Raw genomic sequence first — 25,348 nt, forward strand, 5'->3', positions numbered from 1 at the left:
GCCCTGACTGGGAATCGAATTGTGACCTTCTAGTTCATAGGTTGACGCTCAACCACTGAGCCACGCTGGTCAGGCATGTTTTTAAAATTCAGCACACATATTATGGCCATTACACTATTTCAATACATAGAGAGCTACTTTATTCTTTTAACACATGCATGATCTTGAACTCATGGATGTATTATAATTTATTTAGTTAGTCCCCTTTGTTAAATACTTAGGCTATTTCTGATTTTGGAATTTAAAATGCTAAAATTAATATCCTTTTAACATATCTTTGCATAATATATATATATATATATATGAGTTTCTCTATAAGATAAATTTATTGAATTAAAGGGAAAAAAGATCTAAAATTTTGATAGCTATCCATTTATTCAGCATTCCTTGACTAAGTGCCTACTATGTGACAGGCTTGTGATTAGTTCTTTAATCATCAAATTGACATTTTTGAGTAGATAGAAAATGAAAACTTCTGAGTGATAAGAGATACAAGAAACAGAATTAAAGACAAACACAGAAGCAGAAGAAAACTTGTAATATTTATAAGAGCAGACAATAGACTAATGTACATAATGTATAAAAAGCAGCTACAAATTAAAAATGAATAGTCCACACAGCTGGTGTGGCTCTGTGGTTGAGAGTCGACCTATGAACCAGAAGGTCACGGTTTGATTCCCAGTCAGGTCACATGCCCGGGTTGTGGGCTCAGGCCCCAGTAGGGGGTGTGCAGAAGGAAGCCGATCAATGATTCTCTCTCATTATTGATGTTTCTATCTCTCCCTCTCCCTTCCTCTCTGAAATTAAAAATATATATTTTTTAAAAAATGAATAGATCAACTCAAGAGAAAATACAAAAGCATTGTAAACATGCAATTTTCATAAGAAGACATGCAAATGACAGTAGGCATACTGAAATTTGCTTAATCTCACTAATGATCAGAGAAATGCAAAGTAAACCAACAGGTGGCTATTTTTCATTTATTAGATTGGCAGTCATTAAAAAGGCACAGGCATACAGAATTGCTTTCAAGCTTTGCTCTGGAAGTATAAATTGCTACAGTCTCGGAACAATTTTGAGATACTTCTTGGCATTTTAGGCACAGTTTTTTGACCCAGTAATATCACTTCAAGGAATTTGTCTTTCAGAAGCACTGAAAGTTTGCCAAAGACAAGGATGTTCATTGAACATTGCTTGGAATAGGAAATACACAGAAACAATGTCGAAATCTGTCATTAGGAGGTGAATGAAATAAATGTGGCATCTCACTATATACCAAGATGGGACCCCTAAACATGATGAGATAGACCTATTTGTACTGACATGGCAAGATCTCCATGGCACATTTTTAAGTGAAAAAAAAAAAAAAGCAAGTCACAGAACAATATGTGCACAATAGCGTTTATGTGAAAAGAAGAACAGCCAAGAAGGCGTGTGTGTGTGTGTCCCCACCACACTGCGGGGAGAGCAAGATGGGGTGAGCAAGGACAGGGGTGGGCATATCGGGAGACTATTGCAATTAGGAAAGTGAAAATACAAACTTTAAAAAAAGCAATATGAAGCCGTTTCTGTGTTTTTCCTTTAAAACAGTCAAATAAAAAAAAAATTCACTACTGTACCTTTCTTTCTCAGGTGCAGCCACGATGTACACAAGATACAAAATAGTGGAAAAGCAGAATCAGACCAGCTACTTCAGCACTCCTGTCTTTAACCTGGTGTCCTTAGTTCTGGGATTGGTGGGATGCATCGGAATGGGCATTGTTGCCAATTTTCAGGTATGGCCTGAAGTTTTTTGGATTTGGGGGTGATGGAGTTTGTGAGTCCCGAAGAGAGAAGCAAGAATACAAGAGTCAAGCTTGTGCCAGTATAGCTATCAAATAGTCGATGTGTTTATTAAAATGGGTTAATTTGCTTTTTAGAAACAAATACCATTTAAAACACAGTCCCATCTGGTGTTTGGGAGTGAGGGGGGGTATGTGTGCATGATTATGAGACAGAGAGAGAGTGCTTCGAGTGCAGCTGTAGGCTTTACAATGCTCCGTGTTCTCAGTGATGTGGTTGATGTGTTGGGAGAATGACTTCAGCCACTGTGATGACTTCACTAAGTGTGAAAACATTTGTGTATGAGTATGTGTGTGTGTGTGTGTTTACTGTTTTTACGGTTTGAACCTCTGGTGTTAAAGTCAAACAGTGGCACCTGATCTCTTCCTTTGCCAGAATAGGCTATAGGTGCCTGGAAGTGAAATAATTTGCTCAGGGTTCCTTAGCTAAATAGTTGCCGAGCCAAAATGTAGCCCAGCTAGAGCCAATTAACTTACATGACGACTACTGAGGAATCTGCTCGATCTTATCTTATGGTGTCAGGTGTTCAGAAAACACTCTACTCGTTTTTTCTAATTTGTGGATTCCTATTCATTCTGAGATCTCTTTCAAGAAAACATGGGACCTACTTAGCTACGGAGACAATGTTTAATATTTTAAAAACATTTGTTGTGTTTAAATTAGTACTAATTATAATAGTACCCAGCTCCTAGAATTATTGCAAGGATTGGGTGAGATAATGTATGGTAGCCAGTGGTCTGTACTTGGGGGTCATTATGTCATCATGGGTTCATCATTACAGGCTAACACTAGGGTGGTCCTGCTCTCTCCATCACTGTTGTCTCCTGTGACAGCAGAAAGGAAGTTACTGTAGGACAACTTTTTGTTCAGCCAGGGGGTACTCCTTTAATTTAATTTAACTATATTTATTATTATGATTATTTTTAATGTGTTATTTTTAAATGTATCTTTATTGTTGAAAGCGTTACAGATGTCCTCTTTTTTTTTCACCCATTGACCCCCTCCTCTCCACTTCCTTCCTCTCCCCAGGCTTTCTCCCCACTATTGTCCATGTCCATGGGTTATGCATACATGCATATAAAAGTTTTGGTTGACCTCTTCCTTCTGAGAATCCTCATGCTGTTGCATGCTTCCATGTCATATTATTTTGTTCATTAGATTCCACATATGAGTGAGATCATGTGATACTTGTCTTTCTCTGACTGGCTTATTTCACTCAGCATAATACTGTCCAGGTCTCTCCATACTGTCTCAACAGTTAAGAGATTCTTCTCTTTGAGAGCTGCATAGTATTCCTTTGAGTAAATGTGCTACAGCTTTTTTATCCACTCATCTACTGATGGGCACTTGATCTTAGCTATTGTAAGTAATGCTGCTATCAACATAGGGGTGCATACATTCTTTCTGATTGGTGTTTCAGGCTTCTCAGGATACATTCTAGGAGTGGGATCACTGGGTCAAATGGCAGTTCCATTTTTAATTTTTTGAGGAAACTCCACACTGTTTTCCATAGTGGCTGTATCAGTCTGCATTCCCACCAGCAGTGCCCTAGAGTTCCTTGATTATTAGAGGAAAGACTAGGTCTCTATGGTATAGAGCAGTGATTTTCAACCTTTTTCATCTCATGGCGCACAAATTAATTACTAAATTCTTTTTGCCAATCTGATAAAAAAAATATAGGTATACTTTTGATTCATTCACATTGGATGGCTATCATTGTGTTGGTTGGTAAATTTTTTTTAAATTTTACAATCTAACAGAAAAGAAGTCAGTGCCCCTGGCTAAATAGACAGGTATTGCATGTTTTAAAAATTCTGTCACAGCACGCCAGTTGAAAATAGCTGGTGTAGAGAGATAGATAGAGAGAGAGAGAGGTGAGGGGGAAGAGTGAGAGCTCACTTCCTTCTCCTGTCGTTCCCCTGTGGAGAAATCAGATACTCTGTGCTGCAATGCACGGTTGCCCATGACATTTCCCAAATGGTAGAGACTCTGTGACATTTCCTTATGTTTTATGACCATATTCATTTTGTTTCTCATAATATGTACTGGAAATTTTCTATGTGACATACTTATGACAGCATTCACTGCTCTAACTCATACAATTCTAATGACAACCTTCGAAGATAGGTAGTATAATTTTCCTCATTCTCAATGGAGAAGTGGAGGCCCAGAGAGGTGAATACTTACCCAAGATCATAGGAGTAGGAACAGTAGAAGTGGCCCTTGCATTGAAGCAGTCTGTCCTGAACCTGTGGGAAAGAGGTAACCGCAATGTTACAATGAGGTTACCTCTGGGAGAAAAAAGCATGTCATGATTCACAGAGTTGCAGCATCAGAAAGCATGACGAAAAAAGGGGAGGGGGACACCTAGAATGATATCCTTTGTCTAGTAGGTGTGGATAGGAGTTGTTCAGCAAGGGATAGTAGGCACTGTCTGATATCCTAATTACTTTATTCTCCAAATCACTCAACATCGTTAGTGATACACCTGCTAATTTTTAAACCACAAAGGGCAGACTTTTGGAAGAAAACTTAGATGGTTAGATAATTGGACTCTTGGTTCTCTTAAAGGCTTCCATGACGAGATTAAATTTTATCAAAACCCAGAAATATAATCGGTAACTTTCCTGAAAGCAAAGTGTTTGCCTTGTCATTGTTCCCATCTTGACAACTTCCTTGTTTGACATCCTGTAATTCATTTTGGCAGGCCATGAGCAAACCAACTTGATCTGTTACCTTGAGAAGAAGGAGAGATGTGAGGGCAGGAGAGAGCCTTGGTTCTGGTGGGATTTTCCTGAGCAGGAAGTATATTGTGTTTATCAGAAGTTCACAGATAGCTCCCTTTCCTGGACTGGTGGGTGGGATGGCTACGTTTAGGTATGTCCTCACCAGTTTCTGCCTCTGCTATACTTTTCCTCGAGAAGTTTCCTTTTTGAAAAGTCATGTTTTCTAAGGTTGAACACTCTCAATATCCTAGTTTCCTCTCTTTTTACTCAGTTTTCAATTAACCAGAGAGTTTTGCAAAAGAGATGTCAAAAGGGCACCAGGTGCTCATCTTATCCTCAGTCCAAGATTCACGTCCGATCTAAGAATCATTTCCCTTCAAAAGGCATTTTTGATAAGAGAGTTTGTGCTCCACAGGCCAAATACAGTTCTGTGATCTGGAACTGTCAGGGTTAACGTGGGGCCTGTGCAGTTTGCAGATTAAGATCCTAAAGGAGTGTTGATGTGGGCCAGGCTGAGGAAGCAAGTCCCCTGACAGTGCTGGTGGGAGGGAAAAAGTACGTAAATTCAGAATGTTGACTTAGCGTGGAAAAAAAAGTGGAGTGGAAAGAACCAGGATTCTCAGAAGATTATTCCTGGAAATGACTCAGCAGTAGATGCCTTGCTTTTTGTTTATTTTCCCTTGACCAAATGTGCCTAACTAACATTCAAGGAGTGAAAAAGACTTTTTTTTTCTTAATTTTTCTTTTTACTTTTTTTTTTTGGTTTAATATTGCTTTCTCCCTAGTTTTATTGAGATACCATTGACATATTACATTGTATTAGTGCAAGATATATAATATAGTGATTCGATATATGTATATATTGTGAAATGATTAAACAGTAAGTTTAGTTAACATTTATCACCTCTTATAGTTACTTTTTTCTTGTGAGGAGCATTTTTAAGATTTACTCTCTCTGAAAAAAAAAATTATTTCCTTAGCAGCTTTTGGAAATACATACACCTTTATTCAATATAGTCACCATGCTGAACATTATATATAACTGAAAAGTTTTTACCTTTTATTTTTATTTTGTAAACTTTATTTAAATTTATTTTTATTGATTTCAGAGAGTAAGGAAGAGAGAGATTCAATGATGACAGAGAATCACTGATTGGTTCTCCCCACATGCCCCCCACTAGGGATTGAGCCCACAACCCGGGCATGTGCCCTGATTGGGAATTGAACCGTGACCTCCTGGTTCATAGGTCGATGCAGTATGTTTTTTTTTGTGAACAGTCTGGATGAAGAACACAGTGGGAATATGGAAACCTGGGTGGTCAAAGAAAAGTCTGGAAACAAAGAAAAGTCTGGAAAATAGATGTGGACAATGAGTTGTGGCCAAAATCAGGCTTTCGTGGACAATACTTTAACCTGCCCCTTTGCAAAACTCAAAATTATAAGTTCAAGTAGGGACTCAGTCATTCAATCTAAATGTCATTGTTATGCTGGAAGGTAGGTGGCCATTGAACATTTGAAAGGAGCTTAAAGTGAGCTTTATGATGGCTCCCTATGACCACATTTGGGGTAACACCAGGCTTTTCTGCCTAGACTGGATATAGGGGCTGCCTTCTTGTTGAAATGACTGGGGGCCAGGGACTTGATTTGAAGTTGTCTTAGCATTGCAAGAGCAGTTTTTTAGATTTGGGGTAGCTTGGGAGGGACAAATAGAGATTAGTGGGGAGCAGGGAGCTTAACAACCCCAAGCACCCTTGGCACTTTTGCATAATTTTGTATGCAGTTTATCAAATAAGTTGCATTGCAGACCTGCAAGGCAGACATGAATACACCCATTTGACAAATCAGAAATTGAGGTTTTAAGCTAAGGTCCGAAAGCCCAGTGGTGGAGTCAAGATTTTTTTACTCAGGTTAGCCAGACTCCACAGCTCACCATACCCCACTTTGCCCCTCGAAGGTAGACGTCACTCTGTCCTCATCCCTCATGCCCAAGCTTGCTGTAGAACATTTACTTCATTGTGGGGGAAGGCTTTTCTCTTGGTAATCTTGTGCAAGCAGCCACATTTTCTTTCTTTTTAAAAAGTATATTTTTATTGATTTCAGAGAGGAAGGGAGAGGGGGAGAGAGAAACATCACTGATAAGAGAGAATCATTGATTGACTGCTTCCTGCAGGCCCCACACTGGGGCTCGAGCCTGCAACCCAGGCATGTGCCCTGATTGGGCATCAAACCCCGGACCCTTCAGTCCACAAGCCCCTGAGCCAAACCAGCAAGGACCATCCTTTCGATTTGGGGTCATCTGTGACAATGGATGGCTTCCAATAGCCCAGAGGAGGGAGTGCTCAGATCACGGCGTGGACAGACCCACTTGGAATAACTCATACATGTGTCTTTCTCCCTAGGAGTTAGCGGTCCCTGTGGTCCATGATGGTGGTGCCCTTCTGGCCTTTGTCTGCGGTGTGGTGTACACACTCCTGCAATCCATCATCTCCTACAAGTCATGTCCCCAGTGGAACACCCTCTCCACCTGCCGCGTAAGGATGACCATCTCTTTCATTTCCTGCGCAGCTGTCATCCCCAGTATCCTTTTCACATCCATTAGTGTCCTTACGAGCTTGACACCTTCCCCTACCTGCCCCCCCAGCAATAGAAAGCATGAAAAAAGCAAAGGTTAACGGCCAGGTTTCCATATACTTCAGAAGAACCATTGGAAGAAAAGTGTAAATCATTGAGAATATGTCTCAACTTGGTCAGGTTAGATAAAAACAATGCTGAGGGAAAAAAATGGTATGAAAGGAGGCTGGGAAAATGTCGGGAAACATCAGTTTCTGTTTACTTTCCTTCCAGCAGGGTCAGTTTTAACAGCCATATAAAATATTTATTTTTCTTTGGAGTACTTGGCTAAAGAAAAGACATCAAATATTGACATTGTACTTAAAGGAATAGCTCTGTGAAGTCCTAGGAGCTCAGACTCTTCTTTCTCAATGCCTCTAGGCCAGTGGTTCTCAACCTTCCTAATGCCACGACCCTTTAATACAGTTCCTCATGTTGTGGTGACCCCCAATTGCATTGTTACAAATTGAACATAATTAAAGCATAGTGATTCATCACAAAAACGATATGTAATTATATATGTGTTTTCCGATGGTCTTAGGCGACCCCTGTGAAAGGGTCGTTTGACCCCCAAAGGGGTCTCGACCCACAGGTTGAGAACCGCTGCTCTAGGCAATTCGATGTTTTCATTTACTCATCCACATTAAGAGGTTTTTAAAAGCTCTATATTATTTATTTCTAAGTCAATTAAAGTACAGGTAGCCTTTTCTTTTTACTACTGATTTTATTTTCAAAATTTTATCTCATTTTGTAATTCAACGTGAAAAGAAAAGAATGTATCTATCACATTTGTATGTTCTGATTTAGAGGAAATGAAAGCACGCTCTCTCTCTCTCTTTCTCGGCATTAAACAAAGAACATAAAAAACCTGTGGTCTCCACGGGGTGGAATATTTCCCATCTTTTGAAATACCATCTGCACTCCTATCGGAGAAAGCTGCAGAGTCATGAAAAAGGGTGATTATGTTACAGGAAAATGGGAACTATTCTGTTAGCCATGTTGTTCGTTTGGGTTGGCCTGTGGTATAAAGTGGGCAAGCTTGGGTGGCAGTATACCATGTGCTTCTGATATTAAGCTCTGCGTTGGTCTTTTGAGATAGAAGCTATACAAAATGCGAAGTCTGCGCATGGTCTTGGGGTTGGTTTTGTTTTCATTTTGGGGAAGGAAATTTTTAATTACAAAATTTGTAAGCACAGAGGAAACAAATCTTACTAGTAGTATTGAGAAATTTAACGACAAAATATATACCCTGGTTCCCAAGATAGTTCCTTCTCAGTTTTCTTGTCCTGTTTATGGATTGAAGACATTCATGCTTTCTCTTCAAATACATTTCCTTCAGACCTTTAGCCTGAAACCTTCCCTTGCTTTTAACTCTGGAGACAGATCTCTAAATATTAAAATCAGAGAGAGTTTTAGCACAATAAGCATTTCAGGCCTCAGAGTTTCAAATACTATGAGTTCCTGTTTCTAGAAGTTCTTAGCCATGCCAAGGGATTGCAGCCCCACACAGAAGCAGGGTATGTCCCTGTATCACCTTACCTCAAACAAATTCTTCCAAATAGAAAAGTCTTTGGCATTAAACATTAGCATGGTATTTATATTCACTTACAAGAATTGCAAAGCATCTTTAAAATGCCTTTGTTTCTCTTTACGGTAGTATTTCTGTGAAATGGCCTCATTTAACTACTGAGGAAACTGAGGCACATTAGAGTTAGGCTTCTAGGCCCTTCCTGGTAAACTCTGTCTTGCACCGGCTTCTACAGTGTAACCTTCACAAAATAACAACACAAGGTCCAGGTTCCCTTGCTTGAGACATGTGCTCTGAGATTCCCCAAGACTGGGCTGTTTCCTGTCCTCTGCTTTTGCCCCCTGCCCTTCTCCTGGCTGAGTACCACCCCCTCCACCTTGTCTTTCTGGCCAATGTGGTAGCCACAGGCCACGTGTAGCTATTGTGCACTTGAAATGTGGCTAGTCTGTGTTGAGACAGGTTATGGTGTGAACTTCAAAGACTTAAAAAAAAAAGTAAAATATCTCTTTAATAATTATTTGTACTATTACATGTTGAACTGGTAATATTTTTATCTATTGTGTTCAAGGAGCTATGTCATTAAAATTAAATTTCATTTGTTGTTTTTTGGTTTTCTTAAAGTGTTGCTGTTAGCTGAGAAACAACGCCAGAATGTTACTGGCAGATGGACCTCAGTTTAGCAACCTTAGTACTTGAGTTATGGCTAATAAAGAATTCAGGGCCAAGACTTAAATACAAGCAGAAGTTTATTTAGAAAGTCACAGAGGTAGAAGTGGAAGAAGTGAGCCAGCTGGGCTGCGTGGGCTCAGGAAACAAGTTAAGAGGCAAAAGAAGGGCCCTTGGAGCTTAGGAAAAACAAAGGCAGAGAGAATGCACCTTGGGGAAGGAGAGGGGGAAAGGCTCGGATGTGTTCCCCAGAGAGCATGCACTGGGGATAGAAGGGGGTGGGGAAAGGCCCTGATAGGCTCAAGAAAGAGAGAGAGAGAGGGAGGGAGGCTGGATAAGAGGGAGAAAGAGAGAGTTGGGTCCTCCATCCAAGGGTTTTTATCCCCTCTTTAAAGGCAGGGCTCTTAAGGGAGGTCCTAGGGAGGATCTCAATAGAATATTCATCAGCTTTTCCAGGTGTGTCCTTTCAGGGTCATGGTTGATAGGTGCCAGGGCAGGGGGTCAGTAGCCATCAAAGCTGGTCCTAATGTCAGCCATGCATTGCCCCTCCTGGCCTTACTGCTTTTCTGGGCCTGGAGCTGAGTCCTAGATATTATCTCCAGTTTAACCAAAACTCTGTCTCTGTGGTTAACACACCTGAGGTTGTACTTCCAAAATCATTTGATATGTGCCAGAACCTCATTGTCCAGAGGACTTAATGCTTAAGAAGTGGTTGTGCAAAGAGTCATATGACACTATTCTCCACCCCCCTTGTTCCTCCTCTAAGGGGAGGGTGGGGGTGGTCTGCCTCATGATTAGTGAGACATGAAAGGCTCGATAAGGGAGGAAAGGTCACCCTGGGGTAAGGTCCCTGTTTTCCTAGTTTTGCTGGTTGCTAGGTACCCTGGGATTTCCGCCCCGGTGACATTCCATACCTGGCCTATGGCTCCTAGTCTGCTCATGCCTGTCTAACTGCCTACTACAGTAGAAAATTTAACATTACACATGTGGCTGGCGTTGTGTTTCTGTGGGACAGCTCTGCTCTAGAGGGCTCCTCAAACTTCATAACTTAGAGTAAGTTCAACTCAGGGAAGGCATCCCTGACACCTCAAACCCCATTCCACTCTGAATTAATACTTTTTCCTCTGCCTCATCACAGTGCTTTGTTCTTGTCTCTCATATGGCACAGCCCTGGGCTTCCTTTGACAAGACTGTGAGGTTTCTGGGAGTTGAGACCAAATCCATTTAGCCAGGGTTTCCCCCACCTCTTTCTTTCCCCCCCGGCAGCATGGTACCAGGTGCCCAGAACTAAAAAAACAAATACACGAAAGAATTAAGAGGCTTTAAAACTATTAGAAACAGAAGTATGGTCATAAAAGGGTCGGAGAATCTGCTATGCTTTATTTTAAAAAATGGAGAAGTGTTCGGCATTGCAAACTATGGGGGTTGTGGGTAGGGAGAGGAGATGCTGACCCCGAATTTAGAGGAGGCTCTAAACTTGGCATCGAGGCAACACTTTGAATTTTTAACTTTTTTTTTTTAGAGCATCTCAATTCTCTTTCTCTTTTGCCTTCAAAGTTCAATCAAATGGATGTCACTGCCTTTGTGCAGACCTTGCTGTCCATGGAGGGCAATGGACTCAGTGCCTGGGCATTATTAGGCTGGCCTCAAGGTCAGGTGTAGGACATATCTCTTCGATTTTTAAAATATATTTTAATTGATTTCAGAGAGGATGAGAGAGGGAGAGAGAGAGCAACATCAATGATGAGAGAGAATCATTGATCAGCTGCCACCTGCATGCCTCCTACTGGGGTTAGCCCACAATGTGGGCAAGTGCCCTGACCAGGAATTGAACTGTGACCTCCTGGTTCATTGGTTGATGCTCAGCTACTGAGATATGCCAGCTGGGCATCTTGACCACTTTTTAAGTATAGTTCAGTGGCATTAAATAACATAGTTGTGTAACCATCACCACCATCCATTCCATAATTTTTTCAACTTGTAAAACAAAATCTACACTTATCCTATATAATAAAACCCTAATATGCAAAGCAGAACTACTAGTCGCTATGATGCACACTGACCACCAGGGGGCAGACGCTCAATGCAGGAGCTGCCCCCTGGTGGTCAGTGCACTCCCACAGGGGGAGCTCTGTTCAGCCAGAAGCTGGGCTCACAGCTGGCAAGTGCAGCAGTGGCAGGAGCCTCTCCCGCCTCCACTGTAGGCGGGCGGTAAGGAGCGAGGGGTCCCGAACTGCTAGAGGGATGTCTGACTGCCGACTTAGGCCCGATCCCTGGCAAGCAGACACCCCCTGAGGGGTCCTGGACAGCAAGAGGGTGCAGGCTGAGCTGAGGGACCCACCCGCCCTCCCTCCCTCCCTCCCCCAGTGCATGAATGTCATGTACCGGGTCTCTAGTTAAACAATAATTCCCTATTGTCCCCTTTCCCCAGGATTTGAAACCGCTGTTCTACTGTCTTTATGATTTTGACTACTTAAGTACCTCATAAAAGTGGAATCATATTGTACTTATGTTTTCTAATGGGCTTATTCCACTTAGCTTAATGTCTTCAAGGTTTATCTACATTGTAGCATATTGCAGAATGTCCTTCTTGAATAATATTCCATTGTATGTATATAGCACATTTTGTTTATCCATTCATCTGTCAACGGACACTTGGGTTGCTTCCAACATTTAGCTATTATGAGTAATGCTGCCATGAACATGGCTGTACAAATATCTCTTTGAAACTCTACTTTCAGTTATTTGGGGTGTATACCCCAAAGTGGAATTGCTGCGTCATATGGTAATTCTATTTTTAATTTTTTGAGAAACCTCTGTACTGTTTTCCACAGTGGCTGCCCCATTTTACATTCCCACCAACAGTGCACAAGGGTTCCAACTTCTCCACATCTGCACCAACACTTGTTTTCACAACCTAATGGGTGTGAGGTAAAACATGTTTAACACTGTGTAATTATACTACTAGAAGAATAATCTAGTCTTTTTTTTTTATTTTTTTTTTATTTTTCGCTTAAAGTATTACAAAGGGTATTACATAAGTGTCCTTTTTTCCCCCCCGCCCTTGACAAACCCCTACCCTCCCTTACCCCCAGTGTCTTATGTCCATTAGTTATGCTTATATGCATGCATACAAGTCCTTCGGTTGATCTCTTAGTCCCCTCCCTCCTGCCCCCCAACTCTCTCTGGCCTTCCCACTGCAGTTTGACAATCAGTTTGAGGCAGCTCTGCCTCTGTATCTATTATTGTTCAAAAGTTTGTAATGGTCTTTATTATCCATGAATGAGTGAGATCATGTGGTATTTTTCCTTCATTGACTGGCTTATTTCACTTAGCATAATGCTCTCCAGTTCCATCCATGATGTTGCAAATGGTAGGAGTTCCTTCTTTTTAACAGCAGCATAGTATTCCATCGTGTAGATGTACCACTGTTTTCTAATCCATTCATCTACTGATGGGCACTTAGGCTGTTTCCAGATCTTAGCTATGGTGAATTGTGCTGCTATGAACATCTGGTTACATATATCCTTTCTGATAGGTGTTTCTGGTTTCTTGGGATATATTCCTAGTAGTGGGATCACAGGGTCAAATGGGAGTTCCATTTCCAATTTTTTGAGGAACCTCCATACTGCCTTCCATAGTGGCTGCACCAGTCTGCATTCCCACCAGCAGTGCACAAGTGTTCCTTTTTCTCCACATCCTCTCCAGCACTTGTCGTTTGTTGATTTGTTGATGATGGCCATTCTGACAGGTGTGAGATGGTACCTCATTGATGTTTTGATTTGCATCTCTCGGATGATTAGTGACTTTGAGCATGTTTTCATATGTCTCTTGGCTTTCTGAATGTCCTCTTTTGAAAGGTGTCTATTTAGATCCTTTGCCCATTTTTTGATTGGATTGTTTATCTTCTTTTTGTTAAGTTGTATGAGTTCCCTATAAATTTTGGAGATTAAGCCCTTATCAGATATGACGTTGGCAAATATGTTTTCCCAAGAGGTGGGTTTTCTTGTTGTTTTGTTGAAGAATAATCTAGTCTTAACATTAAAGGACCTATTTTCTTCAGTACTTTCCTTAACACTCTTCTTTTTTTAGTGATTACCTGTGCTTCACTGATTTCCATAACCAAGCTGGAGTGGAATCCCCAAGAAAAGGTAAAATTCAATTCATTTTCAATATGAGTGTCAAGACTGGTGGTATGAGACTGTGGCTGTGTGAAGCCTTCTTAGAAAGAAAGGATCACTGCCATTTCTTAGAACAAGTTGCAAAATATGAAGTAAGTAACTTACTGTCCAACTATTTGGCAATTCATGGGTCGTAATTAGCTATTGGAGTAATCCCAAATGGTTCCTGGGATTATTTTCGAAATTAAAAAAAAAATCTTTATTGTTGGGAGTATCACCTTGCTTCAGGCCTTCATCACCTTATTATCTGTGTGCATAGGTAATGCAAAAGATCTTTGAGTAATCTCTTCCCACCACTCCCCCTTCCCTCTGAGGGAAGTAAATTGAAAGAATATTATTGGATGAGGATTAGTTAGAAGAAATGCCTGGAATGGATTGAAGAGGAGGGAGCCCAGATTTAGGATGACAGAGAAGGCAGTTCAGATTTCAAATCAAGATCAGCCGAGACTGATTGGGAGTAATAGGGGGAAAATATTTGATGAGCACTGGCACGTGACTAACATGAGAATGAAAGAACATGATGAATCAAAGAGGACTTCTTGGACAAACCAGAGAATTTGTTCCCGTGACAGAGAGAGAGAAGATCCCTAGGAGGATAGATTATTTCATGGGGGACGGGGATGGGTTTGTTTTTAGAATTGTTGAGTCTGGGGCTGTAGTAAAACATCAAGGAAAATGTCTAGTTGGACACATGGGACTGGACCTCTGGTGGGATTGAGAGCCATCAGAGCATAGGGTAGAGTGAGATTTCCAGACCAAAGATCACAACACCCAGGACTGAATGTTCAGATTTGAGATGGACTTGTGCCATTAGATACTTAGAGTGGAGGTTCATCTCAATGCCATATGGAGAATGAATGACACCCTGGAGAGAAGAGTTGGTGAAAGAATAGCAGGAGTGGGTGTTTGTTTTTTTGGTCTCTTTTAGGAACGTTTTTTCAAGGGGAGGTGGAGTTACTGATGTTATCCAAAATGCAGTTTCCGTTAAGAATGCTGGAGTTAAAAGCCAATTGCAGGAGGTTAAAAAAATGGTGAGAGGAGTCTTTCCATTATTCAGCTGTCCATGAACATTTGGAGGTGAGAGGGAGAGGAGAAATGAGATGATGAAGGCTATAGGGGAGAGTGTAGTCAGAGGAGGATTCTGGCATACAATGGGAGCCTGCAGGAGACAAGGGATGTCTGAAGATGTTGAGGAAGAGAATGATTCAGAAAAATTTTATAAATAAATACTAGAGGCCCGGTGCATGGATTCATGCATGGGTGGGGTCCCTCGGCCTGGCCTGTGCCCTCTAGCAATCTGGGACCCCTCAGGGGATGTTGTACTGCTGGTTTCAGCCCAATTCCTGCAGGCCAGGCTGAGGGTTCCCACTGATGCACGAATCTGTGCACCAGGCCTCTAGTATGCATGTAAGATATTTGGTTAATCTCTTCCCACCTTCCTCCTCCCTCTCCACCCTCCCCTCTGAGATTCATCAGTCTATTCCATGTTTCCATGCCTGTGTGTTGAGTGTCTGCCCCCTGGTGGTCAGTGGGCATCACAGCTACTGGTCGAAAGGTCAAATGGTCACTTAGGCTTTTATATATATAGACTAGAGGCCCGGTGCACAATAATTTGTGCACTCGGGGGCGGGGGTCCCCCAGCCCGGCCTGTGACCTCTCGCAATCTGGGACCACTTGGGAGATAACGACCTGCTGGCTTAGGCCTGCTCCCGGGTGGCAGAGGGCAGGCCCAATCCCTAGGTGCAGCCCCTGGTCAGGCTCAGAGCAGGGCTGATTGGGGAGTTGGGGTGCTGCCCCCTGTCATGCACAGAGCAAGGCAGATTGGGAGGTTGCGATGCCACCCTCAGTCACGCTCAGGGTAGGGCCGATTGGGGGGTTTGGGCACCGCCCCCTGTCACACTCAAGGCAGGGTCGATGGGGAGGTTGCGGCGCCACCCCCTGTCACGCACAGAGCAGGGCCAATCAGGGGGTTGGGGTGCTGCCCCCTGTCACTCACAGAGCAGGGCCGATCAGGGGGTTGGGGTGTTGCCCCCTGTCACTCACAGAGCAGGGCCCATCAGGGGGGTTGGGGCTCTGTACCCTGTCACGCACAGAGCAAGGCCGATCAGGGGGTTGAGGAGCTCCCCCCGTCATGCACAGAGCAGGGCAGATCAGGGGGTTGAGGAGCTCCCCCCTGTCACTCACAGAGTAGGGCCGATCAGGGGAGTTGGGGCACCGCCCCCTGTCACACACAGAGCAGTGCAGATCAGGAGGTTGGGGCGCTGCACCCTGTCACACTCAGGGCAGGGACAATGGCTCTCCCCCGTTACACACAGAGCAAGGCCCGTGGAGGGGGGTTGGGGCGCCACCCTCTATCACCCACAGAGCAGGGCCGATCAGGGGGTTGGGGCGCTGCCACTGTCACACTCAGGGCAGGGCCGATGGAGAGGTTATGGCTTTACCGTGTCACACACAGAGCACGGCCAATCAGGGGGTTGGGGCGCCGCACCCTGTCACACACAGAGCCACAGGGCGATCAGGGGGTTTGGGCGCTGCCCCCTGTCACGTTGATCCTGGTGCTGGGAGGCATATTACCCTTTTACTATATAGGACAGAGGCCTGGTGCACGGGTGGGGGCTGGCTGGTTTGCCCTGAAGGGTGTCCTAGATCAGGGTGGGGGTCCCCACTGGGGTGCCAGGCCAGCCTGGATGAGGGGATGATGGCTGTTTGCAGCTGGTCACACCCCCTTCAGGGTGGGGGTCCCCACTGGGGTGCCTGGCCAGTCTGGGTGAGAGGCTGAGGGCTGTTTTCAGGCTGGTGGGTGACTGAAGCTCCCAACTGCTCCTTTTTTTCTTTTTCTTTTTTTTTTATTCTGGGCCAGCTTTAGCTCTGAGGCCTCGCTGCTGAAAACATTGATACAATGTTGCGGTCAGGCTGGCTGAAGCCTGGCTGACTGAAAGCCGGTGTCTGGGGTTTTGTTTAGCTTCTATATTTGCAACATAGTACATAGTTGCTTAGAGTTGCAGCTGAGAGGCCGGCAAGTCGGGGAACGTTGGAGTCCGCAGTCACTGGAGCAAGCAAGCCTCCCTGTTTGCTTCAGTGCATGGCTGCTGGCCGCCATATTGGCTGACAGTTAATTTGCATAAGGATATGCTGATTAGCCAATGGGAAGGGTAGCGGTCGTACGCTAATTACCATGTTTCTCTTTTATTAGTGTAGATTAGAGGCCTGTTGCACCAAGAGATTCGTGCAATAGGCCTTCCCTTCTCCTGGCTGCCGGCACCGGTTTTCCTCTGGCACCCGGGACCCAGGCCTTCACTCCGGCCGGAGCCGCTTTCCATCCTCTGTCTTCCGTCTTTGCGGCTCCGGCTCACCTTCAGTCTTCGCTCCGCAGCTTGGAGCCTATGTATGCAAATTAACCGCCATCTTTGTTGGTGGTTAATTTACATATCGTGCTGATTAGCCAATGGGAGGTGTAGCGAAGGTATGGTCAATTACCCTGTTTGTCTATTATTAGATAGGATTGCTTCCTGAGGGTGAGACCTCACAGCAGAGCAGCCTCAGGTGTACTTTACTTTTCAACCACTCGGGGGAGACTTTCCCCCACAAATCAAACAAAAATCAGCTGCTGGGAAGGGTTCATCAAAGCATATCCCCAGGCTGTTTAAAAAGCCTTTTTATTTTTCATTTCTTATTTAATCTTAAAAATGTTAAAAGTACCTGTTTTTATATTCACTCCATAAAGTACCATGCCACTCTTAGATTGCCTTCTGTTCCCAATATCAATAAATGAAACGAAAGTCCTTTGCATTAATTCACTGAATGGAATAAGTATTTAGGTACTGCCTCAAACGAATGTGTACTGCTTTAGGGCTTTAATAATGCAGATTTGTGCATTGACTAACTTGGTGGGGAGGGTGAGAATTAGAATTTCACTGTCTCATTTTATGGAGCAAGGAAATTAGAGCTTTGTCTGTACTCACACATGAGTAGTGGATTATGGGCTTCTGGTTCAGCATACTTTCATTAACATCATGCTAAAGAAATTTCTGCCAAAATTTTATAAGCCATCTTTATTGTCCTGGGATGATAAGGGGATGAGGCAGATCCCCTGTTTCTGTCACCAAAAGGGGGCAACTTCTGTTCTCTACCCCCTAGTGCAGTGGTTCTCAACCTTCTAGCCCTTTAAATACAGTTCCTCATGTTGTGACCCAACCATAAAATTATTTTCGTTGCTACTTCATAACTGTAATGTTGCTACTGTTATGAATCGTAATGTAAATATCTGACATGCAGGATGGTCTTAGGCGACCCCTGTGAAAGGGTCATTCGACCGCCAAAGGGGTCGCGACCCACAGGTTGAGAACCGCTGCCCTGGTGTGAGGTGGTTAGGTTTTCCCCAATTCGACCTAGATAAGGAGAGAGGGTGGATGGTGATGTCCTGGAAGGGGGAGAGTAAGGAGAGGTGTTTGAGAGTTCGATGTTCCTCAATTAATCTTTGCGGATGAAAACTGGATCAAAGAAAACGACTGTCATCATAGAACTGACTTGCAATCCAGCACCGTTTGTTTATTCACACTTGTGATCTATAGCAGAAAGCATGGGGGCGGGGGGATAACAAAAAGCAACAGGTCATGGTTTGAAATCAGACCTGGCAGTCCACAGGCCTGATTTGGCAAATGGGCAACGTCAAAATGCAGGTGTTAGTTTTTACTTAGATGGGGCTTAAAAATTCTTTTTAAAAAGTTTCCAGCATTTCAAAATCAGGAGATCACAGACACACACACACACACTCACTTTTGTTTTCACTTTTTAAAAGCAACCCTAATGTCCCTGGTGTCATATGTCCCCATTTGGTGAAAATGGAATTGAGCTGATAAGCATGGGTTTCCTCCCCACTTCCTTCTCTCTTTGCAACTATCAGTTCCATTGATTTTTATTAATCTCCTGGCTTCCACAGGCAGCTGACCTTGGAACCCCAGTGAAAGCCATTCTCGCTGCCCATTCTCTCCTTCCTGCCCCCAAGAAGATAGTCAGTGACTGTGTATAGATGTCTCCTTAGCATTTGCTTTGCTGCTATGTTTACATATAATGTTAAGTCGAACTATTTTCTGAACTGACATTTTCTGTAGCAAGCAGAGGCCACAAAACCCAGTGGTGACAGTTAGCCAATTTCCCCTCGATACGTACACTTTGGAAAACTTGGGGATTCCCAGCCTCTGGAGAGCAAGTCCTGCTTTGCATGGGAAGTTCTGCCTTCTGTGGAGTCCACATTGGCTTCCTGGTCTCAGCCATTTTTTGGCCCTTCTTTTGCTTTTTGAAACTCTATAAACAAAAACAAGCCTTTTTTTAAAAAACAAAACAAAAAAACCCTAAACATTTTTATTGATTTCAGAGAGGAAGGGAGAGGGGGGGAGAGGTAGAAACATCAACGATGAGAGATAATCATTGATCGGCTGCCTCCTGCACGCCCTACACTGGGGATGGAGCCTGCAACACAGGCATGTGCCCTGACCAGGAATCGAACCTTGACCTCCTATTTCATAGGTTGATGTTCAACCACTGAGCCACAGCTGGCGGGCTATAGACAAGTCTTAAAGACAGAGCATAGAAGAGGGAGAAAGTACTTTGGGAATAATTGCACCCACGTTCTAACTGGGCAGGCTCCCTGCCATTCACCTGCATAACCTTGCTGCTGTATTTGCTCCAGGGGTTGACTGATGCTCTCGGACAGCCTCCTCTGCTCTGAAGTGCATCTGTTTAGGCTAAATTGTGTTTCTTTCCCATTGCTGTTAGGATTATGCATATCATGTGGTGAGTGCGATCTGTGAATGGACAGTGGCCTTCGGTTTTATTTTTTACTTCCTAACGTTCATCCATGATTTCCAGGTAGGTGTTTATCCATTTCAATGTTGTAAATTGCTGACAATTAGGATTGGAAAAATCCATAGAAAATTTTTTGCATAAAAAAATGAGAGCATGATTTGCCTTTCTTTTTACTAGTACGTGTTTGGAAAAATATATGTATTGTGCAACTTAGTTTATTCCCAAAGGCATGCGGCTTTAACAGCTCTCCCAAACAATGAAGTTTCCAGTGTCCTCTGCCATTTGATGTTTATAGTTATACATCCTGATTTTTTTTTTTTAGGAGGTCTCATTTACTGGTTCCAAATGATATGTCTTTTTATGTTGTTTTATTTTTTTTGTTTTTTATTGTTGACACAATTACAGATGTTCCACATTTTCCCCCTCTTTGCCCATCTCCACCCATCCCTCACCCCTGGAGATATGTCTTTTTATTTATTTGAATTTTTTAGTTATTGATTTGAGAGAGAGAGAGAGACAGAGAGAGAGAGAGAGAGAGACATCGATTTGTTGTTCCACCTATCTATGCATTCACTAGTTGATTCTTGTATGTGCCTTAACCGGGGATCAAACCCCAACCTTGGTGTGTTGAGACACTACTCTAACTAACTGAGCTACGCAGCCAAGGCCATATATATGTCTTTTGAAAAAATAAAAGTATGTTGTTGAAAAATGTCCACAAGGCAGAGAGAAGGTGGAACCTTATTAGATTTGGCCACAGGTAAAAATCTTACATTTTTGAAACCAATGAATTGGGACTAGCTAAAAATATATAGAAAGCCAAGAAACTTCTTGAGGAGTCAACTCAAGCTTAGCACAAATCATAGTGAGGTCATGTCTTCGGGGCTGCAAAGCTTTGGGGACTTGAATAGCTGGTACTGGAATTGCTGACCTTCTTTTAAACCTTTCTTTGCTTTTTTTAAATAGAGTGTCACCCTGAGGATATCCACAGAACTTAATAATGACATCTGAAGAAAGAGGAATGGTATCTTACTTGTTGCAAGTCGCAGACAGTTTCTAGATGTGGCACAGGGGACAGATAGGGTATGAATGCTGCCCTGTAGCAAGCAGGCATCTGTGGCACATCCAGGACTTGAATTTCACGAAGAATTCCCAATAGTTGTCCTATTTCCAAAGGGATGTTTTCCTAGAGAATGTAGAGCACTTATGACCTAGCAATGTTTTTATAATTTTCTAAACTGGTACTTTTTTTATATTCACAAGTTCATTACACAAAAGATAAGGTGTTACGGAAAATGGAGAGCTCTTATTTTTGTACAGATTCTGTTTTGTTGTTTCTTTGTGTGTGAGTGATTTCTGGAAATACACTAAATGAGGAATTTACTAACAAGTAACCTCGGGATATCTTGAGAATAAACTATAATTTCATATGAGGGCATTTGTACACTTCAATTTATAGTGATCATCAAGATTTAGTTAATAAAAGAACTCTAGCTATGACACTGATTTTTAAATGAATTAAATAAGCAAAATACTTCTATCAAAAAGCCTTAATCCCACCATACACATTAATGCTCCACAGCAAACCTCAGTTTTGAACTTCTGCCTTGCTCTCAAGAGCCAGAGGCTTTTCCTTTGCTGCTGATTGGCAGTTTGTAATGGGCATACTTTTAAAAAAATACATGTTGTTTTTTTTTTTAATTGATTTCAGAGAGAGGAAGGGAGAGGGAGAGAGGGATAGAAACATCAAAGATGAGTGAGAATCATTGATTGGCTGCCTCCAGCATGCTCCCTACTGGGGGATTGAGCCTACAACCCTGGCATGTGCCTTGACAGGGATTCAAACCGTGACCTCCTGGTTCATGGGTCCATGCTGTGCCATGGCTGGGTGGGATGGATTCAGCAGTGCTGGTTAGAAATCACAAACCTTTCAACAGCAGAGTAACATGGAGGTGAGCAGCTAAAGGGAAAACCTCCCCGAATTCGGGTTGAGCAAGGAGGGAAAGTGAGTCTCAGGGACATTCATGGAAGGCAGGACTGTAGGAAGGAGACTTGTACTTAATACCAAACCTCTGTCAAGTTACGACAGACCCAGGAATGGTTATCAGGTACCTCTGGGGAGCACTGAGGAGATACATGGTTTGTCCCCATGATCGCCCTGGAACTGGAAGACTGATCAAAGCTATGTCGAGCAGTTGTTTTTCTGAAGGAGGAGGAATGCCACATGCCTTTACCATGGAAACTGCAGTTCATGGTTGGTCTCACTTTGGACAGGCTTGTTATCAGCACTTCCTTATGCATGGTCTTTCACTTTTCCACATCTCTCTGTGAGATTAGATTGGGAGCTCCTTGAGGGCAGAGTATGTGCCTTACTCTTTATTCTTATAACTCTAGCATTTAACCAGGCACCACCTGGTACACCATAGGTGCTTAATAAACACTCATTGACTTCATGAATGAATGAATGAACATATAAAGGAATGACTAGAGATATTTGTAGTGCTGCCTACTGAGATTTACACTGATTCGCCAGTTAAGTGATGGATCAATAGTTGTTGACTGTTTTTGTTTCATGTACTGTAAACATTTCAGTTGTGTGGGCTTCACTATTCTCTGACAACTCTCTTCACGCTGGATAGTTATCACAGAGATTGTTACCTGGGCTAGACAAAATGGTACACCTGGCCTTGGCCAATGACTAGGCCAAAACTCGCTCCAGACAGCCACTTTCTGCTGATTCCATACAACCTTTAAACTTGGTCTGTTCCACATTTCGGTATTATTTCTCATTTCCAAGAACTTGCATTTCCTTGGACCTCATGGCTGAAAGAGTCAAATAAAATGAAGCACTTCTTTATTTTAGCAATTTGTGTCTCTGTTAAATTATAATATGTCGCCTGGGTACAACAATGATATATATTTATAAGGGAAACAATTCTAGCTCTTTTGGATTTTATAAAGGTTTAATTTAAACCTTACGTTTTCTTAAATCATGTAACTTTGCATGTGGGCACATGGTTTATCTTTGTAGAGATTCATTTTATTATTTTACTAAAGGCCCAGTACATGAATTCATGCACAGGTGGGGTCCAGCTGGCCTGGCCCCCATTGGGGTGGATAGGGGCTGGGCCTATCAGGAGGAGGAGATGGCGGGAGGTTGGCCGGCCTGCCTGCCCTGATTGGACCTGATCAGGGCCGGGCCGTCTGGGGGAGGGGTTGTGGGTAGTGGGCTGGCCAGCCCTGTCCCCGAATGAGGTGAGAGGTGATCAGGGGCAGGGCCAGCCAGGGGGAGGGGCTGCAGGCTGATCAGGGTGGTGGGGACCCATAGGGGGTAGGGATGGCTGGGGGGAAGGAAATGGGGTGGGTGTTTGGCCAGCTGGTCTGCCCTTGATCAGGGTGGGAGGGTCTGATCAGCAACAGGCTGGCCCAGGGGAGGGGCCGTGGGAGGTTGGCTGGCTGGCCCCACCCCCTGATCAGGCCAGTTCGCTGGCCACAGTGGGTGTCATAGCGGCCGGTCATTCTGATCATTATGGTGTTACTGTCGCTGGCTTTTTATATATATAGATTTTAATTACGGTTCACATTCAATGTTACTTTATATTAGTTTCAGATGTACAATACAGTAGTTAGATAATGGTATAATTTACAAAGAGATCCCCTCAATCTTTCCAGGACTCTCTTTATTCTCTCCTGTCAGCTCTGCTTTCCTCTCTGGTGGCATCATTCTCAGGCAGGCTTTCCTCTGGTCAGAGTGAGATGGCTTCTGGAAACCCCAGGCCTACACCCTGTCCAGTGGGAAGGGAGGACTTCTCAGTAGTTCCAACAATAGCTAATGAGTTGAAACTCGTCTGCAATTGGCTGGCTTGGTCACATGCCCATCCAGTAGCCCTGGAAGGCAGGATGCTCGGATTAGTCAGACCCGGGTCACATGTGCACCTCTGGGGCAGGAAGGAGTCAACACCCACCCAAACTACTCAACTGATGGTGGGTGAAAGTTGTTTCTCAGAAGAAAGGGTTGAGAAATGGGTCTTGGACAAACACAAAGCAAGATCCTATTGTGAAATTAAGGTCCCCTCGCCCCACCCCCTATGCCAGAAAAGCCAACCTAACTTCTTTCAGAGTAAACCGAAGTGTACTTGCTGAGAACCTTTTCAGGTTGAAAGAGAAGAAAATGTAAGCCATGTAGGTAATAAGCATGCCTTCAGTTAACTTCAAAGTTATGTTTGTACTTTTTCAAGCCTCTTGTGTTCTTAACCTCTATGTGCTTGGTCAGGCAATTAATTATCACATGTTCCGCCCTACCTGGTTTGACTCAGTGGATAGAGCGTCAGCCTGGGGACTGAAGGGTCCCGGGTTCGATCTCAGTCAAGGGCACATGCCCAGGTTGCAGTCTCAGATCCCCAGCAGGGGGTGTGTAGGAGGCAGCCGATCAATGATTCTCTATCATCACTGATGTTTCTATCTCTCCCCCATCTCCCTTCCTCTCTAGAATCAAAATAAAAATATTTTTAAAAATTATCACATGTTTCAGATGAGGAAGGCAAAGAGAAGTTCAATGACCTGCAAGAGATTCTACTTCCACATGGCAACAGATTCCAGATGGGAATCCATTTTCCCTAATTTCTAATCAAGTGGGTCTTTTTTTTTTCTTTTTAACAAACAAGAGGATTCCACAGAAATTGTATTTATAAACCAAATTAAATACATCAGTGTTGTGCTGTGTGTGGGATTCCACACATTCCTCACATGTGGCATTATCCCATGTTCCCATTTTTTACTCAGTTGGAGACATACTGGTCTGGTGTTTGGGTCTGGAATGAGGAAGGAGGAGTGTGAGGGAGATAAGTGGTATCCCGTTCTCTCCCACCCTTGATTCTGGCAGTCGGTGAGCCCAGCCGTCTCCCCACACACATAGTCTTGGTCTGACTCTGAGTGCCCCACATTCTCAAGGCCAGAGAGTCATGCCTCTGTGTCCAGCCGGTTGCACAAGAAACAGCCACAGCCTTAGCCCCAGAAAAGCTGCTGATTTGCCTGGGTCATCCTAGCAGACTCATCTTCTACCAGGAAGGGAAGCAGGATGCCCAACTGATATTGGGGCTGGGGTGGGAGTGACCTCCAAAATTCAATGCTTGGAAAATGCTGAGGGAGATTCCAACCATATGCAAACACAGTGCACTCCTGTTTTCCCGACTCACCACACTGGGGTGGCAAGAAAATATCTAGATAGTGGGTACTCAACTGCTGCCACTCACCACACTCTCTGAGCCATTGGTTCCTATTTAAAATGTTCAAATCAGTAATATTCACGATTCAAAAAATCAAAACAATATAAAAAGGGGTTCTGTGCAAAAGCCTTTGTATTTTTCTCTATCCACATTTATTCAACTCACTCCTCTCCTTGAAGATACCCACCTTTTATGAAAATACAAGCAGAAGCACATTTTGAAATGTTTCCATTTGAACTTCTACCGCGAAAGTAGCATACTGTAATTTTGAGCTTTCTTTTTTTTTTTAATATATTTTTTTATTGATTTTTTTTTTTTACAGAGAGGAAGGGAGAGAGATAGAGAGTTAGAAACATCGATGAGAGAGAAACATCGATCAGCTGCCTCCTGCACATCTCCCACTGAGGATGTGCTTGCAACCCAGGTACATGCCCTTGACCGGAATCGAACCTGGGACCTTTCAGTCCGCAGGCCAACGCTCTATCCACTGAGCCAAACCGGTTTTGGGGAGCTTTCTTTTTTTTGACTAAGCAATGGATGTCTCCTTGTCAATACACAGAAAGCTTTCTCATTTCTTGGTTCTAGTTTACACATGTACTGTGTTGCACTGCAGGGCTGTGTCCTCATTTACTGAACAAGTCCTCTATTTGATGAACAATTTTGTGGCTTTCAAACTTTTGCAATTACAAGTGGATGACCTCATAGGTACATCATTGCACACATGCCCACGGAAATCTGTGGGAGAAATTCTCATAAGGGGGAAT

General features: G+C 43.3%; 1 protein-coding gene across 2 annotated transcripts in view; it reads left to right on the forward strand.

Annotated features, from left to right (window-relative positions):
* DRAM1 (DNA damage regulated autophagy modulator 1) overlaps window positions 1–25,348 on the forward strand; it is a 105,603-nt gene that overhangs the window by 19,304 nt on the left and 60,951 nt on the right. Inside the window, exons 3-7 of one of the 2 annotated variants that reach the window (XM_070410913.1) lie at window positions 1,634–1,776; window positions 6,969–7,146; window positions 13,466–13,524; window positions 19,330–19,422; window positions 20,326–22,221. In XM_070410913.1, coding sequence (XP_070267014.1) covers window positions 1,634–1,776; window positions 6,969–7,146; window positions 13,466–13,524; window positions 19,330–19,422; window positions 20,326–20,370 — 518 coding nt within the window. In that variant the 3' untranslated portion in view covers window positions 20,371–22,221. Of the gene's footprint in view, window positions 1–1,633; window positions 1,777–6,968; window positions 7,147–13,465; window positions 13,525–19,329; window positions 19,423–20,325; window positions 22,222–25,348 lie in introns of those variants that run through there. The other variant, XM_070410914.1, reaches the window with a different exon arrangement.

This window comes from Myotis yumanensis, unplaced genomic scaffold, assembly GCF_028538775.1.
Source record: "Myotis yumanensis isolate MYYU_CA2020_CCGP unplaced genomic scaffold, mMyoYum1.0.hap1 SCAF_3, whole genome shotgun sequence".
Taxonomy (NCBI): Eukaryota; Metazoa; Chordata; class Mammalia; order Chiroptera; family Vespertilionidae; genus Myotis; species Myotis yumanensis.